This window comes from Eleginops maclovinus, chromosome 10 (assembly GCF_036324505.1).
Source record: "Eleginops maclovinus isolate JMC-PN-2008 ecotype Puerto Natales chromosome 10, JC_Emac_rtc_rv5, whole genome shotgun sequence".
Classification (NCBI taxonomy): domain Eukaryota; kingdom Metazoa; phylum Chordata; class Actinopteri; order Perciformes; family Eleginopidae; genus Eleginops; species Eleginops maclovinus.
The window spans coordinates 12141803-12154936 of NC_086358.1; the positions used below are offsets into that span (position 1 = coordinate 12141803).

The 13134-nt window shown below is 43.0% G+C and overlaps 2 protein-coding genes across 5 annotated transcripts in view; both read right to left on the reverse strand.

The window, feature by feature from the left end:
* The window catches only part of usp54b (ubiquitin specific peptidase 54b), a 56095-nt gene extending 44920 nt beyond the window's left edge, over nucleotides 1-11175 (reverse strand). For 2 of the 3 annotated variants that reach the window (XR_010166553.1, XM_063892499.1), the window contains exons 1-2: nucleotides 11056-11175; nucleotides 1367-1992 (exon numbers count right to left, since the gene is read on the reverse strand). Coding sequence is in view for 2 of the 3 variants with exons in the window: in XM_063892499.1 (XP_063748569.1) it covers nucleotides 1367-1546 (180 nt within the window). In the remaining variant the exon portion in view is untranslated. Of the gene's footprint in view, nucleotides 1-132; nucleotides 289-1366; nucleotides 1993-11055 lie in introns of those variants that run through there. The other variant, XM_063892500.1, reaches the window with a different exon arrangement.
* A 1538-nt stretch (nucleotides 11176-12713) lies between these two features.
* Nucleotides 12714-13134, reverse strand: part of myoz1b (myozenin 1b) — an 8012-nt gene continuing 7591 nt past the window's right edge. For both annotated transcript variants that reach the window (XM_063893565.1, XM_063893564.1), the window contains exon 6: nucleotides 12714-13134. This exon is cut by the window's right edge and continues 175 nt beyond it. In XM_063893565.1, coding sequence (XP_063749635.1) covers nucleotides 13078-13134 — 57 coding nt within the window. In that variant the 3' untranslated portion in view covers nucleotides 12714-13077.

Consider the following 13134-nt stretch of genomic DNA (forward strand, 5'->3'; position numbering starts at 1 on the left):
CTCCCAGTTGAAGCCGCTTTGCCTCCTTTGTTGAGGCATCTTCTTCATTTCACATATAAACCTTACGTCCTTCACTCTTTTCATCTTTCTCTTATCCTTTCACCACAAACGCTCTTTTGTTTTTGCCCCTACCTTATCAGACTCTTTATTTCCAGTCTTTCTCCCAGCATTATCCCCTTTATTCTTCTCCTCAGCCTTTTCATACTGTATACTCCTCATCCCTCTTTCTTGTCTTCTCCTCCTTCAGCAACTTTTCTTCTTTTCGTCTCTCCCTCTGCTCTCTGCAACTCTCCCTAAGCTTCTGTCCCATCATCCCCCTCCCTCTTCAGCTTACTCCTCTCTCTCTCTTCAAGCCAATAGTCAAGAGGCATTCGTGTGTGTGTGTGTGTGTGTGTGTGTGTGTGTGTGTGTGTGTGTGTGTGTGTGTGTGTGTGTGTGTGTACCGAACGTAAGTTTGTGCCAGCTGGAAGTCTTGGGGGGAGGGAGGAGAGTTGTGTGTGTGTAAAGAGAGAGGGGATGCAGCAGTAGCAGCGCAGTGTAAGCATCTCGTCAGACAGACTGGATGTCCACACTGAAGCCAGACTGGCAGCGGTTCCAAAACCCACCGAAACACGCAAACACCCCATAATATGGCCCTAATCTCATCCCTGCCGTGCTTAAATATCAATTTACTGCAATGTGGGTAGGGGGGGGGGTATGAAAACTGTGGGAGCATGAGTGTGTGACCTAGCATTGTGTGGTTGGTGCAAATGGTCTTAGTAGAACGTATTTCCTGTCTGATATCAGGATAAAAAAATACTTCTAAAACCTTTTCAGTATGAAAGTATGAGGAGTATTAGCGATACAGATTTAGTCATTTAGGACATTATACAGGAAAGTATTATTAAAATAAGGTTGCATTTTTAAAGTGTTAGTTGTTTTTAAAGTACTGTGATGGAACTGTACTCCAGCTCATTTTCATCTTTTCACACTTCATCAGGTAGTCGTGTTTTTCTTCCTTTTTTCTCCCTCCTAAGGGGATAACAAGTAATTGGACAACTGTCATAAAAATCAAATTAGGTCATCATATTTAATATTCAGTAACTAAGACATTCCTCTTGAGATGTCCTGCAGGCCTGCACTGCAGCCACCATATCTAAAAACTAGCATTAGCCGTAGTAATGCTAGTTTTCATAATAGCTATTTTTTATAATGTCCCAAGAAGTTACCCTCAAAAAACATGGCTTGTAAAGTAAAAATGTACTTCTTAACTTGTTTTCTGTTATCCTTATATACTTTTGTGTGTGTGTGTGTGTGTGTGTGTGTGTGTGTGTGTGTGTGTGTGTGTGTGTGTGTGTGTGTGTGTGTGTGTGTGTATCCGACTGACCTGCAGAGCGCTGTTGAGGAAGCAGCTGTTCTGTCCCGGCTCGTTGCTCAGGCCTTTGCTGGGTGCAATAGAGGTCATGGTTCTCGGGGTTACCAGCCCCTGCACCCCTCCTACTGCTCCGCCACTGCCACTGCCACTGCCACCGCCACCCGACGCAAAGTAGTTCCTCTTCCACGACATTACTACCTGGACCCCCCCGTTTCCACGGCGAGGCGGCGAAGGGGCGGGGCAGCAGACCAAGCAACGGCCTCTATGTCACTCCCATGAGAGAGAACGAGGGGGAATGAGAGAAAAGCTGAGGTGGAGGACGCAATGGAGGGAGGAAGAGGAGGGAGGCGGCAGCCGTAGATCCAGGAGATGCGGTGTGTCTTGGATGGGGATTTGGCACCCATACAACCCTCCCCCTGTCCAGCCGTGTTTTTACTTTAAAATGGGTCCACTTGCCAGAGCCAGCGGTTGGCTTTTTTCTTTTTTTAGCTCCTTGGATTTAACAGTTTGTGTTTGAGGACATGAGAGTGTGTCCAACGCGTCCTTTGGCAGATCCTAGCAGATAAATGTTGTTTAGGCGACACTTCTGCACCCATGTGGGGACCACTTCAACGCTTTTTTATCCTCTTTCACTTTGCCTGTAAGACACAAAGGCAAACTTGTTGGAACGGCGCAAACAAAACATATAGCCAGAACAAACACAAGCTGTACCTGAGCTTTCTAACGATGCAATATTGCATGCTGTCTATGGAGAGTCCATCAGTAGTATGACCAGTGCAAGCAGTGCAAGCGGTTAAACGTGTTGCTGTTTCGGTTTTTAAACTGGAGTTTGACGCCCTTTCATGGCTTACAAATGTAACTACTGCGGCTAGCAATGAAGACACGATGAAATATGTGAAGTGACAATAATGATTATTACCCTAAGCTAATGGAAGGCAAGTTCTGCTCCATATGGTTAGCAGGCTCACCGCGGGGGCTATTGACCTAGCCTAGCCTAGGTTTTCACCTGCAGACAGGGACGGTTATGTACATACTTTAAATGTACTGCATTATCGATTAATATTTTGCAGTACATTTTAAGTATGTACATAACCGTCCCTGTCTGCAAGCTTCTTTGATTTATCAAAGAAACCTCAAACCTGCATTAAAAAAAAATCCCATAGGCAATAGGGCTAAATCACGCTGAAGCCTTTGAGGTCTTAGGCTGTTAGGATAATTGTTTTGGTTTTATTGGACATGTTTTGTACAGTTCAGTCTCCATATTCTACTTGTTTTCGGTAAACCCACAGCATACCATCTCCTCAGCACCAAACAGAAGGCAGGGGACTAGCTATTTAAACATTTAACAGCTAAAATAGAGGATGGTGGGGACCAAAATAGAGTTGAAAGGAGAGTAAATATTGGAACATTTGATAGTTGGACAGAAACAGAATGTTCCCTCTGGGATTTAATCAGGCAACCTTATGCTAATACATAAGCCATGATAGTTAGTCCAAGAAGCAACTGTCTACTGCTTTTGATTTTCCTCCGTCCCCTAGTGGCCAAAAATCAATGAATCTGAGACATATGCGTTCCTTGACTTGCCAACATGACTCCTTAAAATCAGCACATTGAGCAGTGCAGCTGCAGCAGAGAGACGGGGGCTGTTCGGAGAAATCTGTTATGTCATTTCATAATCGGTACTTAGGGACATTATCTGGAGCTTATACTGGTTTGAGCATCACTATGTACAGTTTCCGGATGTGTGTGAGGGAGAAAAAAAAGGGGCAGATTGTGTGTGTTTGTCACCCTACAGTAAATATGCGTGGGTGTGTGTGTACATGAAGTTGCATAACACCACAGGGCAGTAGCTAACTGATCCGCAGTGCCCCCCCCCCCCCCTCTTCCCCTATAGCTTCACCACTTTTGGCAAAGCTCCCTTGCCTGGTTGCTGGGCTGCGTTGCTGCCCCAGCACCCCCCTTGGCTAAAGGCCAGAGGGCGCAGGGATGCTGCACCATAGAAACAGCATGGACTGTCCCGATGGCCACATGGGACTGGGGTGGCGAGTTGGGGGAGAGGGGGGACGTTGTGGCAAGGGCGGCAAGTTAAATAAATCTGAGGAATTATGCAACATTGCAATGTCAGTTCCTCTACCTGTCACACAGACATGCTGCATTCTGATAAACTCACACACTTATGTACACACATTTAAATAAAAAAATGGATACATTAATCCATAAACAAACACATCCAAATTGCCAGAGGACTTATAAAAGGATTTGGCTGGCATGCCCCTGTGTGCCATTTCCCTCTACTGAACAGCATCCTGAGCTTCTGTCTCAGCATACAGTGTGTGCATGTGTGTGTGCGAGTGTGTGTGTGTCTCCCGCTGAGCCTGTGTGGAGTGTGTGATCACACATCCTCCCTCTGACTGGCTGCACCCTACAGCCACACACAACCGAGATGTCTCTGGCAAGTCCCTCACACAAACGCTGTTTATTTGTGTGTGTGTGTGTGTGTGTGTGTGTGTGTGTGTGTGTGTGTGTGTGTGTGTGTGTGTGTGTGTGTGTGTGTGTGTCCACATCTTCAGCTAGTTACCATGGAAATAGGCCAAGCAGCAGGCACGCGGGGGAAAAGCTGAACCATGTGATTTAACTGAGAGACACACACTTTGCTGCACTGGTTGAAAAACACACACAGACTAACACACACTGAGACACACACAGGGCTGGCGAGTGATGATGATGGGTATTGATGGTAGAGAGTTCCTGGAATTCAGAGTGAGTCAAGGCACAAGTCAATCAAACTCCCTGACCCTGCGCTGGAGGCAGGAGGAAGCGGGGACCTCTGGAGCGGCCAGACAGCGACCGCACATGGAAGACGTTTTCCACGTGCAGCACCGAGGTGAACACACTGGCGGTTCTTCCAGACACACACACACAGCGTATGTCGTCTGTGAGGCTTCATTATAGAACCTTATGGAAATCAGGCCCAGCTCAGGTTGGGCGTGGGGAAATCTTGATTTTCTTTAAGCAATGATGTGAAAACTGATGACGATTATCCGAAGACTTACATACACTTCAATATCACATGACTACGGGAACAATTTGGGTTTAGTTTCTTGCTCAAGTACACTTCCACATGACATTCGTCTAGGTTCAAGTTAAATTAGGGCAATGATTAGAAAATACATTTAAATAAAATGTAAAATACTTTTCTTTTCTCTGCCCAATCCAAACAGTTTTGGTGTTAGTTACCAAATGTTGGAGGTCTAAGTTGTAGAAAAGTCTGCCTTCTCGGGCATATAATGGAATTAGATGACATTGGGTGACAATAGGAAATGCATGTGGAAAAACCTTACGGCAATATCTACATTAATCATGACCCGGATAATCCACAGACCCTTACCGAAAAACACCCGTTTTTTTTTCTGTTTGAACAGAAGTTTGTCTCTCTGGAAAATGATCCGGTGTTAATGAATTAACATATTGTATGTTATATTAATCTGTTGAGACAAAGATGCATGGGAAATAATACCAAAACTCTTAGTTACAGAACTGGGAATTTTAGTCATTTTGTGAACCGACCCTTGCACCTCTTCAGCAGAATAGACATTTGGCATTAAAGGCATTATTCAGTCCCTCAGAACTATTCATTATTTAAAGGTCTCTCACTTTACAGAAAAAGGGCAGACTGAATTAAAGAGATGTTCTGTATAAAATGATATTATGTAACTGTGCAGCTCTCACAAATGGAAGGAAAAGGACTCAGATATTGTATTTTTTTTTTAAGTACCAGGAGTGAATACTCTGTTAGTAAATGTCCTGCATTTAAAATGTTACTCAAGTAAAAGTAGTAAGTATTAGCATAGAAATCTACTAAAGATTCAAGATTCAAGAAGCTTTATTTATCCCGAGGGAAATTGAGGTACCAAAAGTAAAAGCGGTCATTCTGCAGATTGGTCCATTTCAGAATAATATATATGATATGTTTTGATTATAATTATTGATCATTAAAGTGTTCTCAAAGCTGGTAAAGGTGCAGCTAGTTTAATGACTTTGTATACTGCAGGGTAGCCGGTCAATTTCCTCCAGGTGGAACTTAAGTCTGATTTAAGGGTTGATTATATTTCACATCATAAATCCAAATCTGTAAAGTAACTAAAGGTAATAAATACATTCAGTGGAGTAAAAGTACACCATTCACCTCTGAATTGAAGTGGGGTAGAGGTACAAAGTAGCAAAACATTGAAATACTCAAGTCAAGTACAAGTATCTCAAAATTGACAGTACTTCAGTAAATGTACTTAGTTGCTTCCCACCTCTGGCAAAATTCTCTCCACTTTGTTACAGTAATACATCGGGAAGGCAGGGCCTGCTCTCAGGTGGGATCATATAACCCTCAGCCCAGGCTCTGGACGGTTTACACAGACTTCTGGTCGCTTCAAATAATTTTTCGGGACAGTGGTGTGCCCTCCCCTTGTATAATATTCCTGACAGCTCGCCTGGCCACCAAGGTGACACAATAATTAAAGGACATGCTTGGTGATTTCCTGCATTCTTCTTAAATCCAATGAGGAAACAACATCGAGAAATGAACTGAAGTGTTGTGTGTCTGTAACCATATCCCAATATATCGTATATATGGTTATCTTTTCCAAAAACCCTTCAATGAGACACTGTGAGCATGTCAACTCACACAATCCTGCTACTGTCAGTACTCTACTCGAACACCAACATGTGTATTAATCCACAACTGGAAATAGTCCCAAACTAACACTAATTACTGATGTTTTCTATATATGTGTGACTTAGGAAAACTTAGGGAAGTGTTGAGATGTTAATGTAAAATAAAACATCAAGGGGACATTAAAACTTTTGCAGTTTGTATCCAAATGGATGTGTGAGCCAGGGAGACACAAGATGAGTACTTGTGGATCGATAAAGCCAGGGAGGGCACAGCTGGGCGCGGTGACGACAGACAGCTGTTTTCATTGTTCCACTTTACTGTCACCAATGTTCCTTTTCCTTTACACTTTCCCTTTGTCTTTCTCCCCTCCCCAGTCCCTCAAATCATTTTCCCACCCAATATTTTCACCATCTAACCCACAGCTTTCCTTTTCACTTCCATCTTCCCCCTTCCTTTGCCTTCTATCGCCTCTTGTCTCTGAACTCGTCATGCGACATGCAGGAAGTCAGATGAGTTCAGAATCTGAAAGGATGGCAAAATGAATGTTTGATCCCTGGTGCAATTTGATGCTTTCTCACAGACCAAAATCAAATCAAATGTAATGTAAACATTCTGCAAAAGTACATACACTTAATATTCTCATAATTAATTAATGAGAATATTGGAGTCTTGACATTCATCTGAAACTTTGGGTCCTAAACGTTGGGTATCTAGTCTAGTGTTTCACAATAAAGAGAAAGCAAACATGATGTGTGAAGCAGAAAGGCCCTAAGAGCTCCCGAGTTGTAGGGCAGAAACCACTAGTGTTAAAAATACGATATGGCCAAACATAATTGGAAACAAGGATATTAAACCCATGTGATTGTTGAACAAATGATTCCTAAACCATAAACGTTATAATGCTGGTATTAAAACCTCTGGTCTGGGATCCGGCTTTGCAGTTTTAGGAACCTGGCTGCAGGGACTTCAAGCCACAAGAGAATTACTGAGGTCTAGCACAGACGTTGGGCAATCAGGCCGGGCTCCCCGTCTCCTCTCAGCTCATCCCAAAGGGGTTTGATGGGGTCAAGGTGGGGCTCTGTGCAGGTAGGACAACTGTTCCACAACAAACTGGGGAAAGCACTACGATTGTGCGTATAAAAGACAGGGAAGGATCTGTCCTTCCCTGGAAGCATGCATTATTGTCTAAAATTGTATGTTTGCAAGAAGCTAACACCAAGTAGCTGTACTGAAGCCTGTAGGGTTGTTCGGTTCAAATGTCAAGAGATCAAGAATTAACAAAAAAATCAGTTTGTGGGTTTAAAGGCAATCCAGACAGCCAAATGTATGCACTGAGAACATTTTGAATGATATGTCCCCTTTAAAATTAGAGCAAAATGCATAGCTATGAAACACAAACCAGAATAAAAGCACGGTGTCCTTTTACTTTTGTCCCACATCTACAATATTACCTCCAAATAAGGTCACAGACTCTTTTCTTCCCATTTCAGACCCTGTCACCCTGTAAAGTCTAAAAATGTGTCTAATATGTTCTGCATTTTACGACCCTATATATTCCTTTAGGCTAAGAGTAAAGAGATTATGAAATGGCAGCTGTAAATGGTGCTGTGTTATAATGTGAATGTCCTGCTGCTCTGTGTGTGGGGGTCAGTGTGGCGTTGGGGACATCGGTGTCATGCAAGCTCAACAGAGAGCTGATATTCTCCCCGAGGACAATAGCATGTCTCGTACACCTTCTTCCTCCCACTTGAGTAAAATAGAAAGGCGAGAGGTTTCTTTATACAGCCCCGTAAAAGACAAAGGTTTTCATGAACATGTGCTCTCTGTTTTCTTCCTTTTGGCTGCTCTTCCTTACTCACCCTCCCATTCACGTTTGTCTCTCACTTTCTTTAACTGACCTCTATTTTCCATTCTCATTCACTCTCTATACTTCGTTCCCCATTCATCTGTGTTTCCTTTTCCAAAAAATGTTACCACACACACACACACACACACACACACACACACACACACACACACACACACACACACTAATTTAACGTAACTGGGTTATGTGTAACTTCAAATAGCCATAGTTGACAATAGGGAGAGCCCAGAGTTCGTCCTCCGTCTTTTCTCCTCTTCCGACAAATTTAAAAACATTGTATGTGTATGTGTGTTTGTGTGTGTGTGTGTGTGTGTGTGTGTGTGTGTGTGTGTGTGTGTGTGTGTGTGTGTGTGTGTGTGTGTGTGTGTGTGTGTGTGCAGGCACACGTGCAGCTGCATGTGGGAGCATATTAGTGAGACACAGATCCTTTTTTTTGCAAGAGTCAAGGTCATTTCCCCGCTCTGTAACATTAAAGTATAAATGTGAAAACACGCGTATAGTCATGCACGTGCACAAAACTCAAACGCTGTAACCTAGATGCAACCCATTATCACCGTGGCACACGTGCACACCCAATCCTATTAGTAGAAAATAAGAAGAGGGGTGAATATTTGCTTAATATTTAGGCTGTTGCATAACCATCCTTATTTACAACGCATGTTGAGACTCATGGGGGTTTTACTGTTTAAGGAGGAGAGAGATTTAAAAGGCAAGGAGAGGGAAATAAATAAAAGGAAGGGAGACACAGGAAGGGAGAGGACAGAAGAGGAAGTAGGGAGATAAAACATTGGAGAAGAAGAGAAAGATGAGGGAAGTGGGAAAGGGAAATGAGAGGAAAAGAAGAGAACAGGTGGGTGGGAAGACGGGGAGGAAAGGAATAAGTGGGACATTAGATTGAATAACAACCACAAGGCTGTGAGAAAAAGAGAGTAAGAACACACCAGTGCATGGTAAGGGTCAAATGAGACATACAGTACTAGCGTGCCCTTCTTTTTCATCCTCTACCACAACTTCATTTGCTCTTCCTTGTTCCTCAACCCTCTGATAATGCCCTACATGTGGACCACTTCACACTGAAATGTCAACAACAGATGATTTCACACGATCACGTCTGGAAAGGAATACGCCGGGGATTGAAACCAATTAAATAAATGTGCTCGACACAATTGATTCACAGCATGACGTCTGCAAACATGTGCAATAAGTCAATGAGAGCGAGAGATTGATTGTTTCTCACAGATCAACACATATGGAGATTTGTTATTTCCGACAGATACATAAGAAATAATCTTAAAGGATAAGCACTCACATAGTCAGAGAAGTGATAAATAAACAGCCTAAAAATAGACAGGAATTCAAATCCAGAGCACATATCTTCCTCCTCAGCTCTGAGGATGTACCTATCAAGTTTCAAGCTGTCCACCAGGGCGACATACATCATCACATATGATCCGTTTGAGTATTTAAATAATGCCAGGGGAAACCCCCCCAGTAGAATGGCTGTCAAATGGACGTCATGTATTCTGGTCCTGTGGTTAACTCGACCGGGGCTAAGGACAAACCATTTTATAGATAAAAGGTAGAGTGAGTTTCCCGCAGGACATCCCTACTTATACAAGTTGTAAGACAATAATATACTCAACTACAATGACAGCTGATGAAATATGGAAGGATTTATAAAGGCATGTCTTGTTAAATATAGTCCAATATGGGAGATGAGCCAGTGGTTTGCAGATAAAAAAGGGTGAGTGGGATATTGCAACATTTGGAGGCAGCAGATAAACACACACACACACACACACACACACACACACACACACACACACACACACACACACACACACACACACACACACACACAATAATGGAAACAACAACAAAAGTACACAGAGCCAAACTTCACTGCCACCCAGAACGCTTCATCTCCAAAAAATGAAACTGATGATGAGTCCACCTGAAATGTCAAGCCGACATTTCAGCTCTGTTTGGAGGGGGGGGCTGTGTGTGTTTTCATGCTGGGGCTAAATAAACCTTTTCAGCCTCCTGTTTCTCCCATGTGAAGATAAATGGCTTCACCATGGCGACTAGGGCTTCCCCTGTTGGTCAATGGGTTGTCTCGCTAACAAGTGGTTGCTTTAGTCGACTAAAATTATTCCGTTTCTCATTTGGACTTATTATTTCTAATATGTGCACATCTCTGGGTAAACAATATTTAAAGTGGTGCTTTAGGGTTATTGGACAGCCCCTTAGTCTGTGCAAGATAAGGCGTTTAGGGTTATGACTATAGGGATGTTTGGTTTAAGCATAGTAGTAAAGGTTAGCATAAGCCTTCACTAAATCACTGAAAAGTCAATCCAATATCCTCACAAGTATCCAAAACAAAAAAGCATATGCTCCCACTCAATGCTGGGGATAATCAATGCCCTATGTTCCCTCTTTTGGGGTATGTATTCACGTGCGTGAGGGCTCTGTCACCATCGCTAATGTGACGGCACTATGGGCTGCGGGTGATGCGGGCCAGGTGAGGGGCCAAAGTCATCAATCAGGCAGATCGAAACCGCAACGTTAAATCAATAGCAGCCCCCGGGAGTGATGACAGTGGAGCGTGAATCCTCCTCGGTCTTGCAGCCATCCATCAACAAGTCCACAGTTCACCAAGAACAGAGCAGCAGCCACGCGCACGGTGGCGGCATGATCGCGGTTGTAAGGGACCTTAACATTAACACAATGTCAGTGTGTGGAAAATGAACCGGGATTATGGAGACAGACACCGGGGTGAACTTAAAGGGGAAGAGCTGCGTGTGTCCGTTAAAGTGGCAAGCAGCGTGCAGCACGAGGGTGGGAGTTGCTGCGTAGAGGAGAATTGCCGACCCGAGACCACCTGATAAAACAAAAGACTACAACCGACAATAGAGAGGAGGAAAACCTGATACAGGGAGACAACGCTGCAAGTGCCGCTGCTGATGAAGAAGGTGATAGCCACACAGAGACTGTCACATCTGTTGAGGATAACATCTGTTGAGGATAACATCTGGCTGACACCCCCCCCCCCCCCCCCCATAACCTCACTCACACACCCACTGATGGTGTCGGGTCACATGCGCGTCCCCCTGGCCTCTATCGGTGATGTAGTCCATTCTGTGCGAGTTTTTTGTTTTTACTCACCCTGGGTGCTGTCGCTGCCAGTCTCCGTCTGTTCCTGTGTCTTACCGTGTGATTTAACAGGAGAGAGGGCGAGCCGTGGGCGCGTGCAACCCCCACCAGCGCCATCCAGCGCTGCGGTCGCGGCACGCCGCTCTCGCGATACCGTGCCTTCTTCATAGGAGTGTGTGTGGTGTGACGTAGCAGTTTTACCAGAGTCCCGTTGACTCACTCAGCCCGATGCCGCCGTCTCCTGGGCGAGTGGCGAAAAGATCACTGGGATGGTGATGTCATCCCGTGTCTTATTGTATTTATTTATGTATTTATTTTGATAGAGACAATCAGTGGGGGTACTAGACCAATTTTACTGGGATGGGGGGAGTTATTTTATGAGAGTTGCACAAAGAAACAAAGACATCAAGTTTTCAACAGTTTAAGTATCAATTAATTCCCTACAACAACAAGAAAACATAAAATACCGTAAGTGGTGTTTGTTTTAGTAACTTTTGTGTCAACCCCCCCCCCCCTATCATTTTTGGCAAAATGTTAGTGCTGGAAATTATTCTTTATTTTAAAACACCAAAAGGACTGACAAATCAGAAAGCCATCAGGACTATTATCATCTACAATGCCTTGAAAACCCAAGTGTAAGTTAAAATGTAGCCTATCCATTCTCCAATTGTTCTTTTAATATGTTTTAAAATGTGCATGCACACAATTTTGTTGGTTCTCACACACCTCCACAGTCAGATGTAACCTGCTGTCAGAGACATGCCAAACATCTGTTTGCTTCCTTTCATTGGAGATCTGCCAAGTGCTGTCTGCTTTTTCACATTCACTGCTTTTCACAGTGAATGTGAAAGGTCATGGGACATTGTTAAGTGAGGCATGATAGTGGCATTATAAATGAACTAAATAAGAGCATCATATAAGGCATTTACAGAAATAGAAATATGTGGGGAAATTCCCTTATTTATATTCTTGGTAAAAGTTAGATGAGAAGTTTGATATCACTTTCACACATTAACTTGATATCATAGCTCCCAGCATTAATGCACTAAGCTGGTTTTCCGAAATATTAGGCTGTTAATTATTTGTCTTTCATTGCTTTTTTTGAGCCAAACTGTTGCAGTGGTAAAGTATGTGCTTAAAGGTGAACTTAAATTGTTCTTATTTCTATTTCGTTGAGTTAGCATTGCTGTCGTTGTTGGTTGTTTCTGCTGAAGTGTCATCTTGTCAGGATGAAGCAAAAGATGCACTACCCAGCAGAGCTCTTAAATACAGGAAGTGGCCAATCAGAACATACCAAGTGTCCACATTCATGGGGGGGATTGGGATTTCTATTTTAGACATTTTGTTTATTTTCTTTAAAGTAAGGTGGTTAAGTGTTTTTGTTACATAAGGTTTTAAATATGATCTGATAAGTAATTGTATACCTCTCCTTTGGGAACTTTGTCGCATATTCTTTTAGTTGTTTGCTTGTTGTTCACTAACTTTGGGAGCTAAGCCTCTACTTTATTCATTTATTGTAGACTTTTGAAGTGGAGTAAAACAAAGAATTCAGATCAGATTATTTTTCCAAAATAATGTTGTAAAGTGTTTTGGGGTTTTTTTATAATCAGGACTTTTCAGTAACACCTGTCCAGGGCTTGCTCATGCATTGTTGAAATGAGAAGCAGACAGACATTTTGTAAAGGGAACTTTATTGCATAAATACATTGTTTTAAGAGTGCAGAGTGCTCATATGTACCTATTCACACAGGTCTTGCATCGGCTCACAGCATGCAAGATATTGGTAAGACTCAATCATGGTTGGGGATGGTGGGATTATAAAGCACACAGAAGAATATGGGAGATTCTTAGTCATTTTCCATCAAGTCTTTCTTTTATTATTATTATCTTATGATCAGTCATCATGTCTTCAGTCTATATGGTGTCAATTATAAACCCTGCCTAATGTTCTCATGTATTCACTCATGTGAGGGTGTTTTCCTTATGTGTGTGTATGAGTTCCAGTGCATGTATTGCTTGTGTGTGCATGCGTGTTCACAGGTCGTCTGTCTCGTCAAAGGGGATGGTGTCCAGGTCCATGTGGAGGTTTGA